Below are 26,853 nucleotides of genomic sequence, written 5' to 3' on the forward strand. Positions count from 1 at the left end.
CTGTGCTGCACTATAGACAGAGTGCTTGTTCAGCTACACGTGGCTACCTATTGTCTCAAATTTTACAGAGGTGTCCATTGTGGAACCTGCATTTGCTGATGATGCCTTTGCGGCATACCCAACTCCGAAGAACTCCCAAAGCAGCCTGAAGGTAAACATGAAGATCAAGCCAAACAACCTGGATGACTGCCTGCTAGTCTACTGTGCCCAGTACCCCGACCAGAAAGGAGACTTTACCTCCATTGGAATCCGCAATGGAAGTGTGGAATTTCGTTTTGACACGGGTTCAGGTGAGCATTCTACTTGTCGCATTTTGTCGTGCCTGTACCGTGAGGGGAGAGGAAGTCGGCAACCTAGTTGTCGGAAAGGCATTACAAAAAAGCTGAGGCTTCACTCCTGCTGTCCAAGTAATGAAGCAATAATCACTTATCATATGAGAATGCCTATCTAGGATCCTGTATCATAGAAAGAGTGAGAGATGGCCTTGTTGCCATTGCTCGGCTCACTTTTTGGTGCCATATCCTGTTGTTTGGCAATGTATCTTGTGTTTTTCCTCTCGGAAAACAGAATTTATGCTTGCTTGATAACCAATGTTTTGTTGCTGTCCTGTGTGCTAACTTTTGCAGGCCCAGCGATAATCAGGCATCCTGAACGGCTTCGGGCAAATGAGTGGATCACCCTGTCTGCATCAAGGCATGCTCAGAATGGTGAACTGGTGGTGAATGACGGCCATAGAGAAATGGGACGCTCACCCGGTCACACGCAAGGAGTGAATCTCAATACCCCCATGTATGTTGGTGGTGTGGACAAGACCAAGGTCAAGGTTAACCCAGATGCTGGTGTGTCACATGGATTTGAGGGCTGCGTTGCACATGTAAGCCAACACACTACTCATTCTAATAGTATTCAAGGTTGACTTGTTTGATATGGTACAAACAAAAAAAGAAAACTCGGCAGACACCTAGAATTCTGGCAGTCAGATGACCTGCAGAGCAGTTGGTAATCAGTGAACATACTTCTCTGTGCATTCTGAGGGTTATGGGTGCAGTATCGTGAGCAGGCACTAGGAATTTTTTTCTGGGGTTTCCCCCTGGAAATGGGATTTGTTGTGGGCTTACCAGGCACGTCAACTACAGTGACGTCTGTACTAGGCTTGTGCAAATATTCGAAGTATTCGTAATGAACGAATAGATGTAATATTAATCTGCATGTAACCACCTCTAAAGATGGCTTCACTAAAGTGTAGCGGCCCTAAGCCGTGAAAACACCTATTCAGGGGAAATTCGCTCTGCCGCGAAGTTCCTTTTCAAATTTTAAGGGGCCAGTCAACACTTATTAAGCATGGTCAGAAAACGCTGCGATCGGCAGTCGAGGCTACTAAAAAGATGCGAACCAAATATTACATTGCAGCTTGTGGCTTACAATTCACAATAAATTCTCAGTCAACTAAAACTTTCTCTCATCTCGGCAAATGTCCCAACAAGCTCAAAAATCACTTGTCAAAGCCATTGGCTGAATTGAGCATGGCGCGCCCGGTCGTTACTGAGACTTCTGTGATAGGCCACCACTTGTCCATGCATATGTGTGCAATTGCATTAAAAGGCTGCCTATTTGATCAATAAAAAAAAAGAAAAACTGCTCAAGCTCACGAGGCGCACGTGACGTATTTTCTTTCATCGTGCCATCCCTCCCTGTTTAGCTTCCAGTTCTTTCGTCGGGACGAGAAGAGAAAATGCAATCCCAGTGTGAAACAAATCTTTGCAACTCCACTCATACTAAACGGGTCTTAAAAAGTTAGCGGCGGTGAATTCGTGAAGCAGTAAGCTTTTATAGTGAATCCATTCCATGGCCACTTGAATAAGTGATGCAGGGCCTCTTTAAATAAATGTATTACCCTCAAATAAATTCATTATTTTAGGAAGCTTAAAAGCTTGTTATGATGGCTGATATGCTCTGTAGTATTATATATTTTAAAATGTTATGTTTCGTACTGGTTATCACTCGCATCCTACCGAAACTCAAGTCCCGCTACTACTCACAATTGGTTTGACTTTTGCAAAGGCATTTGCAAAGAGACCCTATTTTAATTAAAAAGAAAAAAACATTGTGCAGGGTAGTGTGGTCATGATAAATATTCCCTTCTTTTTTTATATGTCATACATACCATTCGAATTCTATTTGAAATTATTTGACCAAAATTACTATTCGCTTTGAACCTGAAATTCACTATTTGCACAAGCCTAGTCATTACTCATCTTATAGTGCAGATGTGAGTTTTAAATAAACTTCATGCTACAGTGCGATGACAGGCACATCATAAGAAATGTTTTTTGCCATATTTGTTCGGGTTGATGGATGGCTGAGCACAGTTTGGCGAGCCGTAGGGGCTAATATGTAATGTTTATTACATTGCTACAAATGTCAATAGCAAACACTGCAACAACAGTGGACATTGTCGCAATATGACATCATTTTGGGGTCTATTGCTTAAGCAGTTTCAAGCTCTGAAATAGCTCTGTGGACAAATACTATTGGACTTCCACACAGAATGCTTGCGTTCTATTGAGACTGTGCAACCGTGATTTTAAATTTTTTCATTTCTCTAAGATATTCCTCACAGACAAAACTGCCAATGCCAGCTCTGCATCATCATCATCATCATCATCGTCCGCCTGACTGCGTCCACTGCAGGGCAAAGGCCTCTCCCATGTTCCGCCAGTTAACCCGGTCCTGTGCTTGCTGCTGCCAATTTATACCCCCAAACTTCTTAATCTCATCTGCCCACCTAATCTTCTGTCTCCCCCTAACCCGCTTCCCTTCTCTGGGAATCCAGTTAGTTACCCTTAATGACCAGCGGTTATCCTGTCTACGCGCTACATGCCCGGCCCACGTCCATTTCCTCTTCTTTATTTCAACTATGATATCCTTAACCCCCGTTTGTTCCCTAATCCACTCTGCTTGCTCTCTTCTTGTCTCTTAAGGTTACACCTACCATTTTTCCTCTGCATAATCTCTGCATAATCAGTGACAAAACCTCCGCAATATGATTGAGCAAAGATTTTTTTAAGTTTCTTATCGCCATTCCTGGCTTGATACGAACTAGAGTATTCTAGAATGAGGGAACAGGTCCAGACAGGGCTCTGCGCTGAAGCATTTTTTTATTAAATGAAGATGGCGCCTTTGTTGCCTTCACCTGAAGGTTACCATGGTTACGGCATAGTTACGGCCACGCGTGGTGGCTGGTGGTGGCAGCTTCGGCGTCGCCAGCTGTCGCGCCCATCAGTCACATCTTAAGCTCATCCTGCACTGTTCGTGCAAAGCCGTGGATGGCATCACACCAAGTGTTGCCAATAAATCAAGTAAGGGGAGGCACTGTGTTAATTTCGCTAAACACCCTGCTCATGGCTAATAGCAGCAGGGAACGCTTCGCACTAACAAGGTTGAAAGTAGCTAGCGAACAAATGGTAAAAACAATGCACGAGTGGTGGTGCGTCGTGCAGACGATGCCGCACTGGGCAGACGACAGCTTGGCGCTCTTTCAGTCACCACGGGTGCTGCTGGCCACTGCTCTAGGGGCAACAACTAGGATAAGCTGGAGCTTCAAGTGAAGGTGACTGTAGTGCCACCGCAAATTTTCTGCGCATTTTGCTTCAACCGTGCCGCCTGCAGCCTGCTCCAGTGGTCCCACTCCCCTATTCTAGTACACCCTAATACAACCTGTGGCTTATGCCTGCATTTCATAAGCCATGGTATATAGTTATGTGCCACACCTGACTGAAGGGAGGAGTTTCTTGACGTACGTGACAAGTAGCTCGCGTTATTCATGTAATGACTTTTTTACGGTGTTTGTCATGGAGAAATGTCCCTGTGGAATTTTTCGGTGCATGTCAAATTATGGAGATGACCATCAAAGTGCCCAGACATAGGTGGCTTGATAGATAGATACTGTAGATAGTGAGCTTGTGCAAATATTCAAATGCTTCGAATATTCGAACGAATAATGCAGTATTTGGATTCACTTCAACTCAAATTTGTATTATTGAAAATTCCAAATTATTCAAAATTAACCCATAAGGGTGCTAAATTGTGAAAGCACCTATTCAACTGTAGGTACTTGAATAGTAGTCTTCTGTAAAAAAGGTTTTACAGCAGTAAAATGGTGCTAAGCTATCAAAACACATCACAAAAGAGCTGCTCTGCCACGAAGCTCCACTTAAAAGTTAAATGAAGGTATTATCCTCATATTGATTCATTTTTTAAGTCTAAAATTTTGTTATACCAACTTATATGCTCCAAGCGCAGTAAATTTTAAAATTTAACATACTTTACAGGCTGTTACTTGCACTCCACCAAACGTCATAGCCTGCTACAATACAAAGTTACTTCCACTTCCTGTGATACAAAAAAATGTCATTTGCACAAGCCTCATTTCAGCTAAAAAAACATTGTGCAGGTTGGGTATGACAAGTACACCAATTTTTATTTATAGTACTATGCAATACACAGGGTGTTCTGAAGAATGTGTCCACAATTATTGAAAAATTACAGAAAGGAAGTATCTGCATGTCCCCTGTGGCATTCCCTTTACTGTGACAGAAGACATCTACCACGTGTACATACATTTATTATGACAGTAAATATAGGAATCAGCACAAATGAATTTTAAACCAGTGGATATAAGTGGTCGAGTTAAATGGCCGAATTCACATCCTTGCTGCAAATGGTCCACAGCCACTTTGAAATTTCTCAAAGGCGGCCACTGGTAATCACCACGGGTACATAAAATCTGGCTAATTTAGCAAGAACACTCTCAATAACACACTGTTGTTTTTTTTTCGCTTGTACCAACCATTACTTTGTTTCATGGCAGTGCTTTCCCATTGCAATGCTGCTTCTTGACGCTTGCTTACACTCCTCCCTCGATGCAAAGGAAACAGTGTCGTCATTAAGGGAGTTTTTGATGTGAATGGTAGATGCGCTGTTTTGTGTGTCAATTTCATTTTTTGTCTGCTAAACTACCTAAATGTTATGGCCCCACGGAGATTACCAGTGGCCGTCCTTCAAAAATTTTTAAGTTGCTGCAAACAATCGCAGCAAGGACTTGAATTCACCTATTTGACTAGACCGCTCATTTCCAGTGGTTAAAAAGTCAATTTTGCTAATTTCTATAATTACTGTGATAAGTAAAGAGAAGGCACGAGGTGCATGCTGAATGTGGAAGCGCCGCGACGGTGCATGAGGACATGACAGTCACCCAAGTGCACGGGCACCAGCCACGTAGATGCAAGAGATTGGTCGGAGAAAGGCTCATGGCACACGACTCGATCCGAGAAGAAAAATTTCAGAGGATGAGCTGGCACAGTGTGTTGGGACGCCGAGCTACGAGAACGTGGGAACTGAGCGTCGCTACCTCGACAGGAGCAGCATGACTGCCTAGTTCTGAAGGATGTCAGCACAAAGTGCTTGGGAAGTTGCCGTCGACCTCGGAGATAGTTCTGAGTGAGGCTGCCCGGACTTGCCACATCCTGCCAAGCAGTTTCTGGTAGACTTGCAGCTTCCCCACTTCGCATTAGGAAGGGAGCAGCCCACACCAGTCAGCCGAGTGGACGTGTCAGCAAGGTGGGGGGGAGAGTCCCTGACAAGCGGAGCCTAGCGAGGCTTAAAATCGAGACAAGGGCCGAGACGCCGGTGGCGATGAGGATGAGCAGTTTGTGTAGTGGGAGCAATCGGCGGTGACCATAAGATGGGGAGCAGCCAATCAACAACGGAAGACTCGATGAAACGTCGACATTGCAAGGGGCAATGAGTCGCAACGTGACAAACTATAAGGACATTGTATTGTTGATGCATATTGGCCTAAGGCTAGTGGCTAGGGCTAGTAATAGATTGGAATTGAGCTACAGCCAGTTTGTGTTAGCTCATGTAGGGAATTGTTATTAAGATACAGTTAAACCTGCTTATAAAGAACCTTCATATTACGAATTCCTCGATGTAACGAAGTAACATTTTTCTATTCGCCACCTGTTACCCCATAGAGGCACATGTATTTGTGACCTCTATGTAAGAAAGTAACAGCTGAAGACATCCTCGATATAGCGAATTTTCGGCTTGAACAATCGGGAATTTCGGCCTAAATTTCGTCATTTTGGCACGAGCATGTATCTTCCGCGGTTGCCCCCTTGCCGACAAAGGGCGACGCAGCGGCGCACTTGTGGCACCGGCGACTTCCACGCAAGAGTGAGCTCTCGTTTTAGGGGCGAAGCTCCTTAAAGCGGCACCCATTCGTCCCTCGTCGTAGTGCGTAACCAGTCTTACGCTTTCACCTGCAAGGTGGTGCCAGTGGGAGATTTCTCCTGTGCATTGTTGAACAATAAAAAATTTGCAGAGTGCACGTTAACTAAAAGCCGAATTCTCCTATCTCTCATTCCCAATTAGCAGCCATTGGCATGTACATTGAGCACTATCTGACAAGAAAAGATTGCGAGTTTATACTCGCTGGGCGTAACCTCCTTGGTTTTAGAAAGGTTTGGCGAGCATTGGGCCGCAGTGCCATGAATACAGTAAACTAGTATATACCATGAACTCGAGGTGGTTAAAGGTGGGAAGTTGACAAGAAGTGCAAGCCGTAAGAAAGTGTGTGTGTGCCACCTCTCGTTTAGTCCTTGGAATGTCCGCTGGATGGCGGTGCTTCTATATGGGGAATATATGATGAAAAGATGCGAGATGGTGGTACTTGGAGTGTTGAATAGATGGACGAACCGACACACAGAAAAATGCATGGACGGACGCACGGATGGCTGTACGGGTGGATGGACGCATGGACGTACGCAGGGGTGGATGCATGGACGAACACAGGGACGGACGCACAAACAGACGCACGCATGGATAGGCGGATGGATACTTGGACGGTCACACAGACGAATGCATATATGATGAAAAGATGCGAGATGGTGGTACTTGGAGTGTTGACTAGATGGACGAACGGACACACAGACAGATGCATAGACGGATGCACGAATGGCTGCACCGACGTATGGACGCATGGATGGACGCAGGGGCGGATGCATGGACGAACACAGGGACGGATGCACGAACAGACGCATGCACGGACGGTCACACACACGGACGCATGGACGGACGGAAGCAAGAACGATTAGACGGACGGATGCTTCGCCCCACTCTCCATCATTCACCCCGTGTATATGCTGCCATTTTTTTTTGTGCAAGGTAGGCCTGTGCCTCTCGAGCCGGCATTACCGCTGTTCTTGTGACCTCAGGCGCATGCGCTGACGTGCCCTCCTCTCCGTCCGAACTGACAGCAAAAAAAAAACTACTCTTATGTTGGCAGTGCCTTGCTTTTACTTTGCTTCACATGTGGGGCTGCGCTGCATATGGAGGGCTCTTGCCTTTACCGAATAGTTTTACGCAGTATCTGCATCGTTTGCTCTTCATTTTTGATGCTGCGCACACATGCATGGTTTTACTCTGCGCGCTTGGTGTGGCCCCTGACGATGTTCAGCAAATTTGCTTTTAGGAGCTTGCTCCTTCTGCTCGTGTCAGTGTTGCCTGTACACTACTGCGGTCGCACTCAAGGTTGCCTCTCCAGTGATTCTAATAATTCTCACTAGATGGCGTGCCGTTCCCCAAGGTGCCAAGTTTTCGATGGCCCGCGGGCTTGCCTCCTCGATGTAGATTTGAAAGAAAGAGAAGTGAAGAGGGAAGGGGGTTGTGCTAACTGTCTTTCTGAGGAGGTCATGTGGGATGGGTAGTAGGGGAGAGAAAGGAATGTGAGAGAGGAAAAAAGGAGGTTGTTAGTGGTGTTTGGTCTGGTCATGCGCGAACGCGCGCTGCTTTTCAAGGCGACGGCTTTAAGGAGATTATAAAAATGCTCACTACATGGGGTGCTGTTGCTCATGGCAGTGCACAGCACTCTCGGCACGTCGGCTTTCTTTCTCTTCACCAGGAGCTCATGCAGTGAGCACACTTGGTCACCGCTTGGCCACATGTACACCAAAATGTATAAGTGCATGCTATTATAAATAATAAACATTGTGTATGTAATATATATATATATATATAGGAAAAAATGGAGTATAACGCACGTTGGTTTTGCACGGTATATTCTGACTGACGTTTTTGTTGGTGGACCAGCCTTTGACAAAGGCTGGTCCTACAGCCCAAACGTCAGTCAGAATATACCGTGCAAAACCAACGTGCGTCGTACTCTATTTTTCTTTATTCTACCGGGGCCAGCGTTACTTCGTTTTCTGCAACTATATATATATATATATATATATATATATATATATAGTGTCGTTGTCAATCAAGATATAATAATAGCATATGTGTACGAAGGATTCTCGGGTTACCCTATTATATTCGAGCAAGTTCCTCATCTAACATCATTCTCTTTGTGTATATGACAGTGCTTCTTTTTTTTATCTTTTGTGTGTGTATGCGTGTTAATGCGACAGCTGAGTCTTCACTTAGGGGATGTCAGATTAGGCTCTGATGGAAACTTTCAGAGACCACTGGGACAGCAACGAATTTTCGGAGGTAAACTTGTTGGGCGCTTCCGTCTTGGCCGCGCCGTGAGTTTGTGGAACCGTAGTTTAGCCGATTAGCTTTGGGAACTACATAACGGCTCATTGAATGCAATGCAATGAATGCGATAGCCACAAATTGTAATGTCATACGAAGTAGGGCTGCCAGCCAACTCTTTTGAATGCAATATCACGGAACTCTTACAAAAAAGCTGGTGTAGGCGAATATGGCTACTCCAAAGAGAAGTGCTCTTTTCACACAGTTTCTTCATGTTGAAAGTGCACTGCTGCTTGCTGAGATGGCGCATGTGTTAGCGATCACTACCGGGCCCTTAAAATCAAAGTTCAATAACTGTTGCTACTCTAGCGACCACCTTGCCCCCCCATGTTTTTTCGTGCTCGTTCAAGACTGGTGGTTTCTTTCCCGTTCGGGCATTAGATGATGATACTAGCACGAGGGGTGGGGAGGAGGGTGCTATCGTATGCGTGCTCAAGGCGACAGAGATAGGTTGGCTCATTTCATCTTTGCTCCAGCAGCGCTCGTGCGCTTTTACCCGCTGATAAAAGTTACGATGTGAAGGGGCATGTTATGATCTTGGACTTGTTACGGAACATGACAGCGATAACAAAAACCCGCCGAGAGTGTCCATCTAATTGCTATTGCAATAATAATGCAGTTTTTTACCGCTAATTAAGTGTTTTGGGTTAGCTCTGCCTTCAGTTCTTTTGTTTAATTTGTGCATTCATTTTATGAATTTTCGTACCAGACCTGCATATAACAAAATACTCTTTATAACAAATTTTTACGGGAATTCGTCAACTTTGTTATATTCAGGTTTAACTGTATTATAGTATTGAGTGTTATTGAGGGCTTTAATGTTAGTTTTGTGTACTTGCATCATCCGTCCTTTGAATAAAGTGTGTTTGTATCGCCGCACTCGCGTCCTGTGTCTATCTCTCAGTCCAACCATTTGCAAGCGCTTCCGAGATTAAATATATGAGACAATTACTGCCATAATAAATGTTTGTTCACATCTGAAGGCGCCTTCTGTTACAGTCAAGAGAACGCCACAGGCAGTGTGCAGATACTTCCTTCCTGTCATTTTTGCATAATAGTGGACACATTGCTTAGAACACACTGTATATATCATTCGAATTCGATTTGAAATTATTCGATCAAAATCACTATTCTCTTCAAATTTGCTTCTGACCTAAAACTCACTGTTCGAACAAGCCTAGCAGATCAAAATTGTCAAAGTGCCTGTGAATATACAAGAGCTGCAAACTTATAGATCAAATTTTTCCAGAATAAATGTATTTTTTTTTTGGTGTCAAGTGAGATTTGCAAAGATTGTGTTTTAGATTTTGTTTTACTAATTTTTGAAAATTTATATTTAAAATTTTAGGACTTCAATTCATGTTTATCTTTGTGCAGTCAGTAGAAATATTCTTTCTTTAATAACAAAAGCCTCTGCTTTCTGTATGAAGTCCAAGTTCATGTTTTACCTAGAGACAAATGCAGCTGAAGCGAAGGTGAAACAAGCAGGCTATCTTTATTGTGCAGAGGGCACACATCATGTTGAAATTATGTCAACCTCTCACAGAACTCCTTGCCTGTAACAATATGGGTATTCAGTGCATTTTGAGACTCCACAATGCTCCTTCAGTGTTCTGGTCACCTCTGTTTTTAATTAAGCAATAGTGCGAAGATTTCCATAATTCATGTTTCTACTTCTTTAAAACTCAGTGCATTGTTTGCATAGTACACACTGGATTGCTTGTGCACATCGACTGGAAATAATCAACTTTTTAGTTCTATATCGGTCTGCATACTTCTTGTTTCTATTGGCCAGCAAATGACAGTAATATGAATATATAATTCATTATTTCCGTACACCTGAAACTTCGTGTCCCTGTCCCATTCATATTTTTTTCATATCTTGGTGCTTGGTAGTTGGGACACCCTGTTTACAGATCAGAAATTGCTGGTAGAAATTATGAATAAAAGTCACTCAACTGTTGCATTCTCCATAACTTGCTCATGAGCCCCGATTTCGACAATTTTTGAATACCTCTTTGGAAATGCCTTGTATAAGCCATTTTATATGTTGCAGCCGAATTGTAAATTATGTGTTTTGGCTGCTATGAGCATAATCTGGCACGCTTCATCTTGTCTATCAGGCTCCCCAAGTGACAGCTGTATGGCTGAAGACTAGGCTTGTGCAAACAGAGTGAAGCCACACAGGCCACTTTAAACTTTATTATATCATGTTATAGTAATTCGCAATATAAACTTCTTGAGCAATATCATGCAATAAAAAGAATGCAATATGTGGTTGAAGTATGCACTAGGGACAGGATATTGCTATCGTGTTTGTCTCTTAAAGGGGTCCCCCAATTTTTTCACTGCAATGATGGGGTGCTATATTGTGAATCAGGGGAAGTCCCACTTCAAGATTAAACGAACATTTTATTATTGATTTCTTGAGTTTAAAAGCTTGCTCTATATGCTCTAAGTATAATAAGAATTAAAACATAATGTATTTTACATGTTCTCATTTATATTCTACCAAAAGTCAAATCCTGCTACAATTCAAAATTGCTTGCACTTTTCTTGGAACCAAAAAGAATGACATCTGCACATGCCTTTTCGAATTAAAAAAAATATATTGTACATGATAGTTTAGTCATGACAAATATGCTCATTTTTAAAGACGATAGTCCTTTTTTGGGGGACCTTCGATGCAAAAACTATGGTCTGTCTGTCTGTGTCTGTCTGTCTGTCTGTCTGTCTGTCTGTCTGTCTGTCTGTCTGTGCATTTGTCTGTCTGTCTGTCTGTCTGTGCATTTGTCTGTTTGTTTAATTTTAACAGGATCGAGTACTTAAAACGGTCGACCCCATCCACAGCGCCCATCAATGTAGCTCAAGGTTGAGCATTCATGCTTGTGTAATTGTCAATTAAAAAAGAATTATTGCGCATGTCTGGGGCATCATAAAACTAGTATATATTCTGCATGTGCGTCTTTTACTAGAAAAGGCATACATAATTTTAAGGGCCGTAGCGCTTATCACGCTGCACCGACCATGCAACGCTTGCACAAAAAGGCGAGTGTTTCCAACGCTTTGCTAAGACGAGACGGTGGTGGCACCTACCCTTCGCCTTGCGTTCTACACCTTATCACCTCTGAGATGGGCGCGCACACCCGTCTCAGAACCACGCATTTGGTTTTCTAAGAAAACTGCCAGATGGCGCTCATGTCTCATGTGTGTTGTGACTTGGTGCGCTTGTTCACCTTCGCTGCACAATCTAACGCAGCGCCTCCAGAATACCATTCACCAATTTCCTTGCGCAGAACATCAAATAAATGTCTTGTTCACTCTCTCCACACACAAGACTATCCTCTTTCAACGACATTCGCAGTTTAAATACAGATACGGAGCTAATTTTTTTTCACACTATATGTTGTGTGCTATTCGAATTAGATTAGAAAATATTCGGCCAAGTCACTATTTGTTGCAAGCTAAAAATTTACTACTTGCACAAACCTACTGAAAACCACTGATGTTAACATATATATTCAAATACGAGACTAGCATGCTTCTCACACTGTCCTTATTATAAAAGCATGCCTGTTTGTGATTTTAGTAACAGAGCTATTTTACTGTTGTTCTTTTTACAGATTGAAGTGAATGATGTCAGTGTGGACTTGGTTGGTGCAGTGGTAGATGCAGCAAATGTGGATGACTGTGGTGGCAGAGCCCCTTGCGAAAAGAATCCTTGCCAGAACCATGGCATTTGCAGGGAACGAGGACCCAAAGCAGATGACTTTGAGTGTTTTTGCAAAGCAGGCTTCAGCGGTGAGCAGACATTGTATTTTTGTTCCTGTTGAAATGAAACAGTGGTAACTAGCATCCTCTTTGCCCCCGCCATTGTGGCTAATGGTGTTTTCCACTGGTCGGCCCGGAGCGGCTTACATGTTTCGCTGGTTGTTGCAGTCAGACGGAGTTTTCTACAGTATTTACTAGAGGGAACCCTGGCACAGCAATCATTCAGCCACCATGAGAATGGTGGCTAGTGCATGGACTTGCCCAATCTTGTGCTTGCGGCTTCGAACGCTTCTTCAGCTTTGCTTACTCTTGCATGTCGGCATTTGTTTAGGATAAGATAATGGATCATTGAGAACTTGATGAGCTGATCTGAACTGGTTAGCCTTAAAAGGTTAACGTGGTGAAATTAAACTGCTGAACATTTGCTGAACTTCGTCTTGTGACAAAGAGACTCCTGGCCACACGAAGCCAAACAAAGCCACGGAGCCAAAACAACAAAGCTTAGACAAACCCAAGTACTACCCATCATTCACATGCTTTGTAGCTCCTATACCCACTGGCCCCAAAGTGCTCTCTGGTGCATTTATAGGAAACTCTATAGTTTCAGAGCAACTTGCTCCACTGCCAAGTCACTGATTCGGGCAGAAATGGACCAAGCAACACATGTGACTTCCATTGCTGTGTAAGCAGCCTTGACTGCACTTTGCAGCAATGGTCATTGAAAAATAAAACCAGCAATGGGAATAGTTTCGAAAACCAGTTTATGTGACAGGTGCATGAACTTCTTGTGCTATCTCGAGTGGAGCATGCCCATATCCAACCAACAGATTTGACTCGGTAACATCCAAGTGCTTGCTTTAGAATGATCACCCATTGAGAAACACAAAGTTAAATTTCTATTAAACTGACTATGAGCAAATCATTTCATCTGAGGAAGGTTCATAAAACAAAAGAAGTTGTCATACACCCCTTTTGTTCACCTTTTGGGGTTCTGCATTGCCATATGTCAGTGTACTTTGAGCTGTCGATTATTGTGTCCTTGCATTAAAATCTGCTAGCTTTTTGGTCTGCTTTGGCAGCCTGGTGATAAGAAGTAGCATGTAATGGTTGATCAGCCTAATCACGATTTCAAGTTTTCTTGGTTGCTTTATGCTGAAGTCAGTTGGATGTCAATTTTTTTCTTTGTGACCAAATCTAATGAAAATTGACCCGTGACGATTGTCAAAATTGATAGGATTAGAATGAGGATTAGGATGTTGTAGGTAGCCAGCGAAAAATGAAAGAGTAGAGGATATTATATTTGAAACCAAACACTTATACACTTCTAGGTGTCTTTTCTCATAATTATTAAAAATGATTTAAAAGCTGGAAAACACATTATTCACAAAGCTGCTTGCATGTCTAGGGGCAGGAACATTCAGCAGCCGACTATCCTCTTGTTCTTGAAGGGTGCTGTGAACATAACCCGCACTAGCCAGAAAAGCTATGGCTGGACATGGCAGTTATATTGGAAAGCATCAACGCAACCAATTCCGTGAAAGAAAAAAAAAACATCTAAGTTTATTGCATTACGCTACAAGTAAATTACAGTGAATTTTTCAAAAATTACACATTCTTCTCGAAAGTGGCCATGGGGTGATGCAGAGCATCGTGTGGAGTTTCAATGGTGTTTTCAACGGTGGTGTTACCTTTGTGGAGAACCTTGCGTGCTGTTACGTTGTTAACCCGGTTTGTTACCATGCATCGTGTGAACAATGCTTTGCATCACCCCCTGGTCTTCTTTAGGAAAATGGTGCATTTTTACTGCGAAAGCGGTTATGAGATCAAAACTCGGGTCACGTGCGGCGCCGTAGTTGTCCACCGCAGCTGGGGGTGTCCATAACCACTATAGCGAATTAAGAAAAAACCTAGTACCAAGGACACAGTGGGGCTCGAATCCGGGTCCGCTGCGGGCCAGCCCAGTATTCTACCACTGAGCCACGCCGGTGCTTGGGACTTGTTCACGACTTGCCTTAGGCAGGCTTGATGTCGGGAAGGGAATCGCGTTAATATGAGCAATAAAGCGTTTTAGAACAGCAAAAGAACAACGAGGCGTCACACAATGCACATAGTGTAACGAGTGGGTCGTCTATTGCTCCAACCCATTACAAAAGCTTGTTTTGGACACCTATTAACTGTGGCGCATACCCACTTCAGGCGTAATTCCTCATCGTCGTCAGCCTCTGCATGAACAGTTGGCACGAAATTTCTTGCAAGTGTTTAGCAGATACAGCACTTCTCAGAAGAATGATGAAAAATAGCATAAATTATTATTATCAATGTTGTAGTGGGTGCCCAGCAAGTGTGCTTGCAGCAGTTACCAAATGAGTGTTAAGAAAAAGCACTGAAAGGCCACTCTTCTACCTTTCGCTGTGACTGTGCTGCGCCTTCTGCACAGGCGTGGCATTTTTTTAGGTAATGCGCACACTGTGAATTTTTCACGGTTCAACAATGCTTAAGATAAATCTCCCACCGGCACTACCGTGGAGGTCAAGATTCAGTGCCTACATATACGGGGTTGCCAGTGAATGGTTTCTTCAATCAAAACATGCTAGCAAATGCTTTCTGCGTTGCCTTAGTGAGACGCCATAGGGAAGAATGCCTAGGGAAGAGGGGAGACTGAGCATAGGGAAGAGGGGAGAGTGAGTATCGCAAGGCAGGAGAGGGCAGCATAGGAGAGGAGAGAGAGGGGAGGGGATGCACAATGGGGAAGCGAGTTCTAACAGGTGGTAGGAGAGAAGTTGTTGGAGAGAGGGAAGAATAAAAGTCGCACTTGCGTAGTGGAGTGCAGACGCCGGACGTGTGACATACCCACGAACAAAATGCTCCTCATCTAAATGTAAATTCATCCTGGTCTGAGTAATGGACCGGGGGCCTACTCTTTGAGAGTGGCACATTAAAGAATTGGCAGTGCAGTTCCACGGCTTGATGAAACATTTTGCGCTCTACAGAACAGTATCCAAGATACAAAAGAGCATCTGGTTTCCACGCATGCGAAACTATAATTGTAAGCATATATCACAGCGCTTTCAGTGTATAAACAATAAGCTTTGTTCCAGAAAGCAGGAAGGATTTCTTATCCTATTTCCTCTGGCAAGAGGCCATTTTAAGTGGTTCACATGGAACTCACCCAATCAACCATTTTGACATATGGGACCCTTTGTGCCAAGAAGGTGACACAACCAGTACTTTTTCGTGATTGTGGACAACCTGACGAGGTTTGTGAGGGTGTTCTCGAGGCAATTTGGGACTTCACAATAGAGAGAGGCTTATGTAGATGGATCATTACTGTCAGGGGCAGCTGTTTCGCATCATGAGCATTTGAAGATTTTTGCAGTGCCAGAGTGATAAATCATGTGCTTAACTCCACTTGACACCTTCAAGCTTACGACCTAGTCAAGAGTGTGAACAGTACACTGCTACCAGTCATTACTACATTGATAAGTGATACAGAGCAGCAAGATTGCGATGAAAAGCTTGTTAAGGCAGAATGCAGCTTGAACAACTCTGTAAACAAAATTATCGGGAAAACTCCCTTCGAAACGTTGCATGGTTATCGACCAGAATTTCACAGAGTGCCACTGAAGTGCCTTGTTGAATCGAAGGTGACAGTGTGGGAGGAACCCGGCGGGCTGCATGAATGTGTATGCCAGTGCCTCATCAGTGAGCAGAAGATGGTCACTTACGACAAGCGACACTTCCCGGCTAAAATGTACAGTGTCAGGACATAAACTTCATGGCGAGGGCTCCAGAACAGACAAGAAAACCATCCAAAGCACAGCCAAAATATAGCGGTCCCCTGATAATCATGGCAGTTTTTCCAGCTGACACCTATCTAGTTGCCCACTTCAACAACCACCGCACACAGGTCACATTTGAAGTGCTGGACAATGACCTGTAGCGATGGTAGGGCGTTCGATGTAGACGTGCTGTCGTCGCTGGTTTAATGAATAAGACTAGATGTAGACGGAGCGAGGTGTCGAAGTAGAGCAGCGACCATGGCGTCCAGCCAGCCAGAAAAAAAAACTAACATTCTAGGCTCCGCGCATCACGAGCCACCAGCGCCCGTCATCCTTTTCCTTAGCTGGCTGGCCGCTATTAGTGCTACACTACAGACCCATCAGCATTCACTCCTTGATCACAATGGAAAGTCTACAAAGTGTGAGTGACTTGAGTGGCTATGCATTTAGGGGATGTGAGCATGTGCGGTTTTGAGCGGTTGTGCAACTGATATTGTAACCACATTTTCACAAATAAATACAACCTTCTTTTTTCACCTTTCAACAGTGGGTGCACTGTGAATTTTTAAGATCGTTTTATTTTTGCGGTTATCTCCCCAAAAATGCTAACATTCTCAGAATGCTGGATATAAATACTCAAAAACACAGGGGGACACCATACAGCTGCTCAAACAACTGCATAAAATACAAACTCCGAATCTGTGTGAATTGACAGTTTCCACAATTACATTACACGTCTTTACATAGCATGAGTCACATAACTGCATTGAGCCGTGCCTGTTTATGTGGTTGGCACCTTGATGGCAGGTGACGCTGCCATCTCCACGTATGCAGAGACCCTTCTGCTTATCACACTAGCCAGTATAACCCAGCCACTTGTATAAAATGCAAGTTTATGTTACGCATTCAATGCTTTCACAAACAAAATTGCATCAATGTAAGTTTATTTATAAATAAAATATGTGACTGCAATAGTACAGGGGACTCTCAGTAAATGTAAATTTCTTTAATGGAACTGCTTCCTAATAAATGAAATAACTGATGCTGATATGATTGCTCTAATACTTGAATTGTACACCTTTTCTCATCTCTTAGTGAACAGACCTCATGTTAAATGGAACTAACTTTTTGGTCTCTTCAGGTTACATATAACGGGAGTCCTCTGTATGTTAACTGCATATAAAGAGGAGGATGCACAGTGTAGTGCTTTTCCCCTACAGGTAGGACCTGTGAGAACCAGGATGACTTCTGTCAGAAAATTAACCCATGCCAAAACAATGCCGAGTGTGTTGGACTGGCTAACTCATACAGGTGCAATTGTCCAAAAGGCTACAAGGGGCCCAACTGTGAATCAGGTGAGCCATTTTTCCAGTCACAGCACAAAGGTATGTGTGTCGCTTCGCTACTGTAAACCACTCGCAGCAAATTAAAAGTAACTACTGATTTACAAAAAACTAAGCTCCTCCTGACCATTACTTTTAATAATAAAAATTAAATGAGAGATGTGCCTGAATGGATAGTAAAACATTCTTGTCTTTGTGTATGTGCCTTTGGTGTCATGATTTTCCTATTTATTCAGTGGCTTTACTGATGAATAAACAGTGTGAGCTTGTGCTTGTCCTACATAACCACCTCCAGGGGTGTGTGTCTATACATTTGGACATTCTATTACTTTCTAGCACACTTACAAATGTTTGTCGCATCAGCATCTTATGCAGATATTAGCAGCGCTGTTTCATTGTCAAAGAGGTAGAGGCAGTGCGAATAAACTTATTAAGCATATATCAGATTTCATGCTGTCCAGTGTGTTATGGCACAATGCTGTGATGCAGCCTGGTGTAGCTTCAGAAGCTCCGTTGTATGATATTCTACTCTGTTCTATTCTCATTTCAGTAACATGAAAGCGTATTGAATTTATTAAGCCATATAGGCTGCAGGCTTATAGCCAGGGAAGGGTAGGGAGCTCTAACCATCCTCCGTTTTAACCAATAAAAAATATAACCACCATATCAACAAAGTGGATGATTTTAGAGCAGCTTGCTCGGAGGTGCATGGGGCGTTTCTTGGCGAGACCATTTCTGTAGAAAGGCTTGTTAACGAGCCAGCGCATGATGTGTACGTTAAAAGCAGTATTGTCAGGCACGTTCCACGGCTGGTACTGCACAGTGTTGGTCACGTCAATCGGCATGTTAACCACCTGCCTCTTTGTCAAATGCCTATTGCTCATTAATGGCAGACGTACCTATCAGGTGTTCTTCAATGGGGTTGACAGCAGGCAGGTGGATATTAGGGCTTGGGAGGATATCGCTACCCGTGCGTGACACTCATCGTAGGAACTTGTCACATGCTGCCGTGCCTACAAAACGACGAGGACAAAGTGGATGTAGCTATGAGCAAGGAGAGCGGGTGGGCCTTCCAAAACTGGCACCTTGGGTGGTGGCATGCCATCTAGTGAGCATTGTTGGAATCATTGGAGAGGAGGTCGCAAGTGGCGACCGGAGAAGTGTACACTGGCAACATTGGTGCAAACGCTGGCTGCCGCCAGATAAGGCGCAAGCATAAGAAGCTTTCCAAGCAAGCTTCTAAGAATTTGATAAAGGGGTTGTTTACTATATGTGAATAATGAAAATAGACGGCTTTTCTCGAATAGTAAAGACCTTCAGCAAGTGCATTGCCCCCTCCCCTCCACAAAAGAAAATTCCTGGCTAAGGGACTAATTGGCTGTACCATAAACACTGAAGTGTCATATACTGGACCATACGTGTAAAGCTTCAGCATAATTGCATCTCAGTTGGAATTCTTGTTTCATGCTTGCACAACAGTGACCTGTAATCACCATGTCACTCAAGTCTGTCTGCTAAAAGCATTGTACATTGTACCTGTGCAGTTCAGTTTTCTCAGTACATTGTGTTCTAGAAATAAGCCACTTCAACATATTTCATCTGTGATATGAGATGTGAACCGCTTCATCTTTAATTTGGATCAGTAATATGACTCAATGCCAGAAATATCGTCTTGGCTGAGAAATGCTGTTGCCCATACACGAAAGTCCAGTTCCAGTGCACACAAAAGGGTTTGAGGGGTAGCATTGGTGTGACCATTTTGAAGACTTCATGTGATTCATATGTGTATATGTGTGGTGTGAGGGCTATTTTCGAGAATTTGCTGTTATTGTTCTTTTCTTTATTTGGAGTGTGGGTTGCGGGTGGTTACAGCCTTGAGTTATACTATCCCCCGTATTCACGAACGCTCCTCGACTCGAATTTCACCCTTCACTTGACAAAGTTGAGCACTGCGTCACCACTCGGCTGAAAATGACGCTGCGCTGCTCAAGAATCGCAGCAGACTATCGCTGATATGCAGTGACTTGCCGTACCTAGAGATGGCGCTCCCATCAGCTTTCTCAAGTGAAGGCGAAGCGTGGAGTGAAGGGAGGTTCTAGAATACAAGGGTATGTTTTTTGTTCCCAGGCCAGTTCTAGGATGCAACTCTAGTGCACTTGGTACACTCAAGTGAAGTGCTTATCAGTATATATGCTTATTCAAGGCCATGCTCATCATTTTCAACAATATAATGACGATAGTTTCAAGTTGTATGAGTGCTGATGCTAGTTTAGCTAAGTCTAAACAGCTTCTTCTGTTCTACTTTAGTAGGACTGGAAGGTAGGTTTGGTGGAACCTGTCCATTGTTGGGTAGCCCACAAAAGAACAAAACATGAACAAAGAATTAAAAAAAGGGGGGGGGTGGGGAGACAGGACATGCCTGTCTTCTTCCTTCGTGTTTTGTACATTTGTACACAGTCCAACAACAGACTGCTTTCCTTGCTGCATAACTGTAGGTTTAGTGAACCCATTCACTTTAAAAGTTGCTGCTCTTTGCACATGTGCCATGTTCATTTGTATTGTTTTCATTAAAACGTTCAAGCTGTGAATCAACTACCATTTTTCGCAGTGACATTGATTGGGTGTTATGGTTCGTGTCATGTCAAAGGGCTGGCATGAACATCTGTACATAAGAGGTGCTATTAGGTATACATGTATTGAAATGTTGCTCATAACATTTTACAGTATAAACGAATGCATAAAATGTCATAAACTAGGGATTATGAGTACTTTTTGCTGTCAGCATGACACTGGCTCATATTTTGTGCGAGAAATGAAGTGAATGCACAATATTTAACATCTTGCCTGCCGTAATTATTGAAACTCCCCTCCCCCCTCCCCTCTTTTCAATTTTGGATTGTGCAGAAACGATCTTTGATGAGTGTGCCGATTTCCATGGGGATGGTTGGATTGCACTGAGCAGGGACCGACTGACGCACGCTGCAAGCAATGTGTCCGAAGTTATCCGGCTCAGCTTCTTGACAAAGCACCATGAGGGACTCCTGCTTTTCCAAGGCCAGCCACGTGGTGTCGATGCCAAGGGCCAGGACTATATCTCATTGGGACTTAAAAATGGATACCTTGAATTCAGGTGTGCATGTGCAGACATTGTATGGGACTGTAGTACCACCTATAGCATAAATAAGCAAATTATGTTTACAGCTGGGTGGAGTGACGAAGTAACATACCAGTTTAGAAGTTCTCAGGTGCTCAGTCATTATAGCTCACCTATAACTGCTTTGTTTGCATGAGAAGATACACAACTACAATGCTAGTGGCTAATGGAAGGGGCATTGCGCTTCAACTTGTCGGCTTGATTAGTATTCACTTGTAGGAGAGCACTCTCTTATTTCTTTGATGCTTCTTTCTCACACTCATTTCTGCTGGGCATTGCACACTGGAGTGAACGTCTCTCATTTAATATTTTTACATATACAACAGAAAATGTTGGATTGACTGCGTAATGACATAGCTAGCCGTGTAAGGTGTTGCATCATTCTTAGCAATCACGCTTTCATATGACCATCAGTGCCAGGCTTTGTGCCAATGTTTTTCTGTTCATATACATCGCTTTTTTATGAAATTTGTGCTTTGAAAATTGTTACTGCCTCCAGTGCCACTCATACTTAGAATGAGAAATGTGAGGTAAGGGAAAATGTAGGAAGTAAAACAATGACGAACGCAAGCCAATGTCAGGGCTGGACAGAGATATCCAGAAAAGTATTCAGGAATTTAGGTACTATCAAAATACATGTGGTGTAATCCTGAAATACAGATACTGAAATACATTTGCCTTTGATGTTTGGGATATTTCAAAGATATATTTCAAAGATATACTTGCAAAAAGGAGAAAAAAAGTATCCCAGAATATATATGCAAGAATACAAATAATGGAATACTTCCTTGTTTTGAGGGTTTTAATAATGCACATGGAGATTATTGAGTGCCGCAGAACAATGTGAATAATCTTGTGGCACATTTAAACTTGCAAACCAAGCATATCTCTTGAATCACAAATAAATACTATTAAATTAAGAAAAAGTATTCATTTATTTGGCACTCAAGGTGTGTTTTGATGAGAAAAGTTGTTACGTTGATTGCACTTAAGAAACAGCAGCTTCTCGAATAGGCTGTCTTCTTAACGGCGTCGGTACAGTTTCAACAAGGCTTGTGAACTTGTGTAATGACTGGTGGCCCACCCTTGAAAATTAGGGGTGCTGCATTAGCCTTGAGAGCGCAGTGGTCGACAACCGCGATCTTCAGGCTACTGTGATCCTAATGTGAGCGGCGTCTGGTGCTTTACTTCTCGGGCCATTCTGTGTGGGGTACCTCTTGCTGCCCTCCCAGTGTCACCAATAGACCTCTTCCTGTTTGTAAACAATGACTGCTGTTGACTACTGTTGAAACAAAACTGCTGGCATCCCGCCCACCATACCCTCTCTCGGAGAAGGTGCTGGTTGACAAGAAAGTTCCGCCGGCGGCATCTTTCTGCATAGCAAAGCTGCGTGTTTGCATTCCTTCAACAGAAATATCTACATTGCTATGTTCTAAAGTCACAGCGTTTGAAAGAAGGGGGTCGTGGAAGGGTCACTGTTCTTTGCTCGTAGTAGATAGATGGATGAAGAAACTTTATTTGGAATACTGAGGCATGACCAGCACGCAGTGGGCTTATAGCAGTCATGAGAAAAATCTGATCTTTTTGGAAAGCGAACATTTTGAATATACAAGGTGACTGGCACTTTGAGAACTATTTGCATGGCATGGATGTGAATTTATTCAATTTACATCGTGGCATGTGCAATGCAGTTTTAAATGAGGTACAGCATTGGCAGCAGCATGGTTTTGAGCTGCTGTAAGCGACGTCATGGATAAGATTCTCACTCATTGTGAAAAAGTCTGATCGGAGATGAATGAAAAAAGGAAACACTTCTTGCCGTACGTTAGGCTGAGGTTAACATGTCCTTGTGAAAATTAAAGTGAAATTCTGCCACTGCATTTCTTAGTAACCCTGTGAAAATTCATGTGATATAAAACCTGACAACTTAATAATATATAATATTGTTTGGCACAGTTACCTTGCTGTATTTGACACCTATAACGTGTTTTCATACCTATATTGCTCTTTTAGGCCTGATACACAAACTTCTAATGTGCAGTGTCACTTCATAAGGATCGAGTCGTAAAAGTACAAAGTGGATAAGAAACGGAAATTTTCACTGTTTCTATTAACAAGTATCAGGTATCCGATAATACGAGTTATAGCCACTGTGAAGCACATATGGAGATTTGGCAAGGCTACAACATGCTTATAGCTTATGCGTAGTCATATATATTACCCAGAGATTATGCACTTTTATTTTTCCGCATGCCGCACATACACTGAGATTTACCCACTTGCAGATGATCGTGTCAAATGCATTTTTACCTTGACCAAAGTGTCAGACCATAAAGTTTCATCGACAACCGGTTACTGCAACAGGCCCACAACGAATACCAGTGTTTTCGCAAACAAGACGCATCACGTTAGTCACACTGCACACACCACCTCGCATAGGCCGCCATGTGTGTTCACTTCTTCGAGATAAACAGCCAGCCAGTGTGGCAAATATTTTGTCACTCACAATACCACACACAAAAATGTTCTCTGACACATACCACAGCTAATGTTACCACTGGGAAATAAAGATTAAGTTTTCAAGAAAAAAAAAAAAAACTTGCCCCAAGCACCGAGCGACTGCACCCTACTCAGCCTCTGGCAGGAGTGTATTGCCAACCGCCGCCTTGCACGTGCACCGGTGACGGCACGCTGTGATGTACCCCAGTTGAGGTCCATTGGCGGGGGAACTTGCATACTTGCCGTCGCCAAGAAAAGTCTTTTCTCCACTTCTTGAAAACATGTTAACTCATTTCCAAAGTAACGAGGTACCGGTGATACAGTATCTTGATATAAATGATACGTTGCAAAAGTACTTCACAAATACATTTTTGGCATGTATCTGATACAGAAATACAGATTCTCAATAGTGTCTTTAAGGTACTATCATGTTATCCTTGTACCACTGCAAATTGCAATACTGGCTAGACCTGGTGAATATTAGACAACTTGTCCACATTGTGGAAGATAGAAGTAGGGCGTAGTACGCAACATGGTCTGGAGGTGAGAACAACAATACAAGCATACTCTTCTCTCCTCTAGTCCAGTTACGAACTGTGTGCCACTTCTATTTTCTATAATGAACCGCTACTAACTAGCCCAAATGGCTTTTTTTGACCAAATTGCTATTATTTTTAATTCCCATGCTCTATTATGCATAAAATGGCAGATTTTGTGCTCAGTATTTTGTTATTGATTGGAAAAAGAAGCTCATTTGAAATCTCTGAGAAAATTATCACTATGAACAACATCACTCAAGATAAAAAAAAAATAAAATTTGCCATTGAAGTTACGACTAAAAAAAAATGTCAGTTTGAGCCGCGGCCAGAGACTACATAAACCAGGATTGCCTCCATAAAAGTGGTCATATAAAACCATTTATGAATGCTTGCTTGTTCAAAATGATCTGCTATTGTAAGAAATCTTGAACACAAACTTTTTTGTTGATACAAAAATTGAACTATTGTAATCAACCTTCATATCAAGAAAATAAAGGACTTATTGATATCTGCTTCTTGTGCTTATGAGCTCAGCCTGTGTATGCTGATTCAGTCTCTTCAAACATGAATATTAGTTCCACTACACAAAGCTCTTAATTGCATTACAAACTCCTCTTTTTAAAAAAATTTCTAATGCATTTCTTTTTTTTTTGTGAATCCTAAGGTGCAACAATTTTTTATAAGTAGTCTTGGCTTTATGCATTAGCGAAATGTAAAACACCACAATACAAGATAGGGCAATACAAGACACTCATTTAAATAGGTTTATCAGAGCAAACCCTGTTAAAAAGAGCCTTTGCTTCTTATTTTTTAGCTATGAAATGGGAGGTGGTCCTGCCGAGATTGTGTCAGAAGAAAGGGTTGATGACGGACGCATGCATACAGTGGAGCTCAGAAGGTAAGATATCAAAATCTGCACATTAAAACTCCTGATAATTAAAGAGAATCCTGTTTTGTGTCTGTTATCAATGAATATGTCACATGAAAGCAAAGATTATCTCTAAAGTTCTGATTGACTGTTGGCAGGCACATTGCATCATGTGCTACAAGTAAATGCATAAAATTACTTACAATGCATTTCAAAATGCAACTGTCACGTTCATGTGAATGTAGCTTGTCAGATATACAGGATCTCGAATTGTTTCAACCTCCTCACTGCTCCTCCTTTCTTAGTGCCGTTGAACATTGTGTGAAAAGCCAAGCATTTGATGTCATAAGCAAAAAACGTGCACAGCTAGGGAACGAATCTGTTAACGATGGTGCCAGCTTTTCCAGGGACTACAGCCACAGCAATGTGCAACTCCGTGGGGCATGTTGTGTCTGCATATATGGCTGTTTCTTTGCAGAACTGGAAAACGAGGCACACTCAAGGTCGATACCAAAGAAGTGCACGGGGAATCCCTCGGTCTGCTTGTCATGCTGAACACGAAGAGCGACATCTTTATTGGTGAGCTCTTTCCTCGTGACATAGGGGCTTGTCAAATCAACAGGCCTTATTCTCGCAGGAGGTGCCCCTGAACCAAGAGAAATGACTGCAGAACGATACCTCAAGGGCTTTACGGGCTCCATAATGAATGTGCAAATCCAGGATTCTGGTGTCCTTAGCCTCTACAGTGACTCGATCAGCTCAGCAAATGCTGACCAATGTGAAGAGTAAGATTTTAATCTTATATTTATCATATCATTGCTAACTCTTTCTGGCCACTGTCATAATTATACTATACCAAGCCAACATTGTGTGTGATTGGTTACGAAAAGAAATTTAAGCGTGATAATCAGAAACAAAACTCATACAATTTGAAAGACAATACTTATTTATGCCTGTTCCCAAGAAATGTTCACCCCATTCATAATGTGAGAAAAAGGCAAGGCAGAGCCTTACTAGAAAGAGGTAAAAATCGGGCTGAATAATGCTTGTCTGCAGACGTGGCTTTCATGTCCCTTCACAACAGTAAAAGTGAACTGGTGAACTCGGCTTCCATCTGCACCGCATAATCGGAAATTGCTGAGCAAGCAGCCATTTCATTGCAACTTACAGTAGCTTTAGGAGAGCCGTCTGAGCATTTGCCATAAGAGTAATTTCTAGACAGGCTGTGGCAATGCTTATGAGAAAAGTAATCAAACCACATGTGATTACTCAGTTTCCTGCTCGCATGGGAGGAACCGATAGTGCTCTCGCGAACCTCAACAAATCTGCCCACAGTGCCTCACAAGGACTTGTCAACTGTGCAGCCACAAAGAAAAAAAATAAGATGCTGAGGTTTCAAACTGCAGGGATCACATCGTACAACAAGCTAACCAAACACCTAGGAGCAGGATCTTCTCCCCTCCACACAGTAAAATAAACCATGGCCAGTCTGGAGGCTTCTTGGCCAGTCTGGAGGAAAGGGGGGCTGTTGCTACCTATTGCCGCAGCTTGGCAGGGGCGCTTCGAGCTAGCTCGCTGCCAGCAGCTTTGATTGAATGATATGTGGGGTTTAACATCCCAAAACCGCCATATGATTATGAGAGACGCCGTAGTGGAGGGCTCCGAAAATTTCAGACCACCTTGGGTTCTTTAACGTGCGCCAAAATCTGAGCACACGGGCCTACATTTCTGCCTCCATCGGAAATGCAGCCGCCGCAGCCGGGATTCGATCCCGCGACCTGCGGGTCAGCAGCCAAGTACCTTAGCCACTAGACCACCGCGACAAGACACTCTGCTGCCAGCAGCTGCAGAGGATATTGCGCACGGGGAATTCCCGGCTTAAAACTCTCTGTCGTCTTTTCTGAAGTCACTCCGTGCCACCAATGTGATATGAACATGGTTTCCAGCACATTGGGTAACTAATGTGATCTCCACTTTTCCTAAGAGGAGACCACTTATTTGTCTGTTTCTGTTGCACTGAAAAGCATCGTTGAGGTTGTAAGAAAAATTCGTCTTCTGTAGTGCATAGAAATGAGTAGGAGGCTGAATACTGCATTTGTCGCACTCAGAAGTTTAGGCCCAGTCATCAGGAAAAATTGTGCATAACTTATTCTTTGTTGAAAAAAGTGTGTAGGAAACATTTATTTCTAGTACACATGCTGGTCGTCACGGCACGAAAAAATGAGTCAATTTCTGCTATTGGTTGATGGCATTATAGTTCGTGCTTTAATGTTGAAATAAATACTAAAAATTTTAAAGT

General features: G+C 42.9%; 1 protein-coding gene across 33 annotated transcripts in view; it reads left to right on the top strand.

The window, feature by feature from the left end:
- trol (terribly reduced optic lobes) overlaps positions 1-26,853 on the top strand; it is a 531,158-nt gene that overhangs the window by 497,150 nt on the left and 7,155 nt on the right. For all 33 annotated transcript variants that reach the window (XM_075888764.1, XM_075888744.1, XM_075888745.1 and 30 more), the window contains 8 exons: positions 69-290; positions 627-874; positions 12,225-12,402; positions 17,372-17,506; positions 20,399-20,624; positions 24,501-24,584; positions 25,033-25,133; positions 25,192-25,339. In XM_075888764.1, coding sequence (XP_075744879.1) covers positions 69-290; positions 627-874; positions 12,225-12,402; positions 17,372-17,506; positions 20,399-20,624; positions 24,501-24,584; positions 25,033-25,133; positions 25,192-25,339 — 1,342 coding nt within the window. The remainder of the gene's footprint in view (positions 1-68; positions 291-626; positions 875-12,224; positions 12,403-17,371; positions 17,507-20,398; positions 20,625-24,500; positions 24,585-25,032; positions 25,134-25,191; positions 25,340-26,853) is intronic.

Source organism: Rhipicephalus microplus, chromosome 3 (assembly GCF_043290135.1).
Source record: "Rhipicephalus microplus isolate Deutch F79 chromosome 3, USDA_Rmic, whole genome shotgun sequence".
NCBI classification, from domain to species: domain Eukaryota; kingdom Metazoa; phylum Arthropoda; class Arachnida; order Ixodida; family Ixodidae; genus Rhipicephalus; species Rhipicephalus microplus.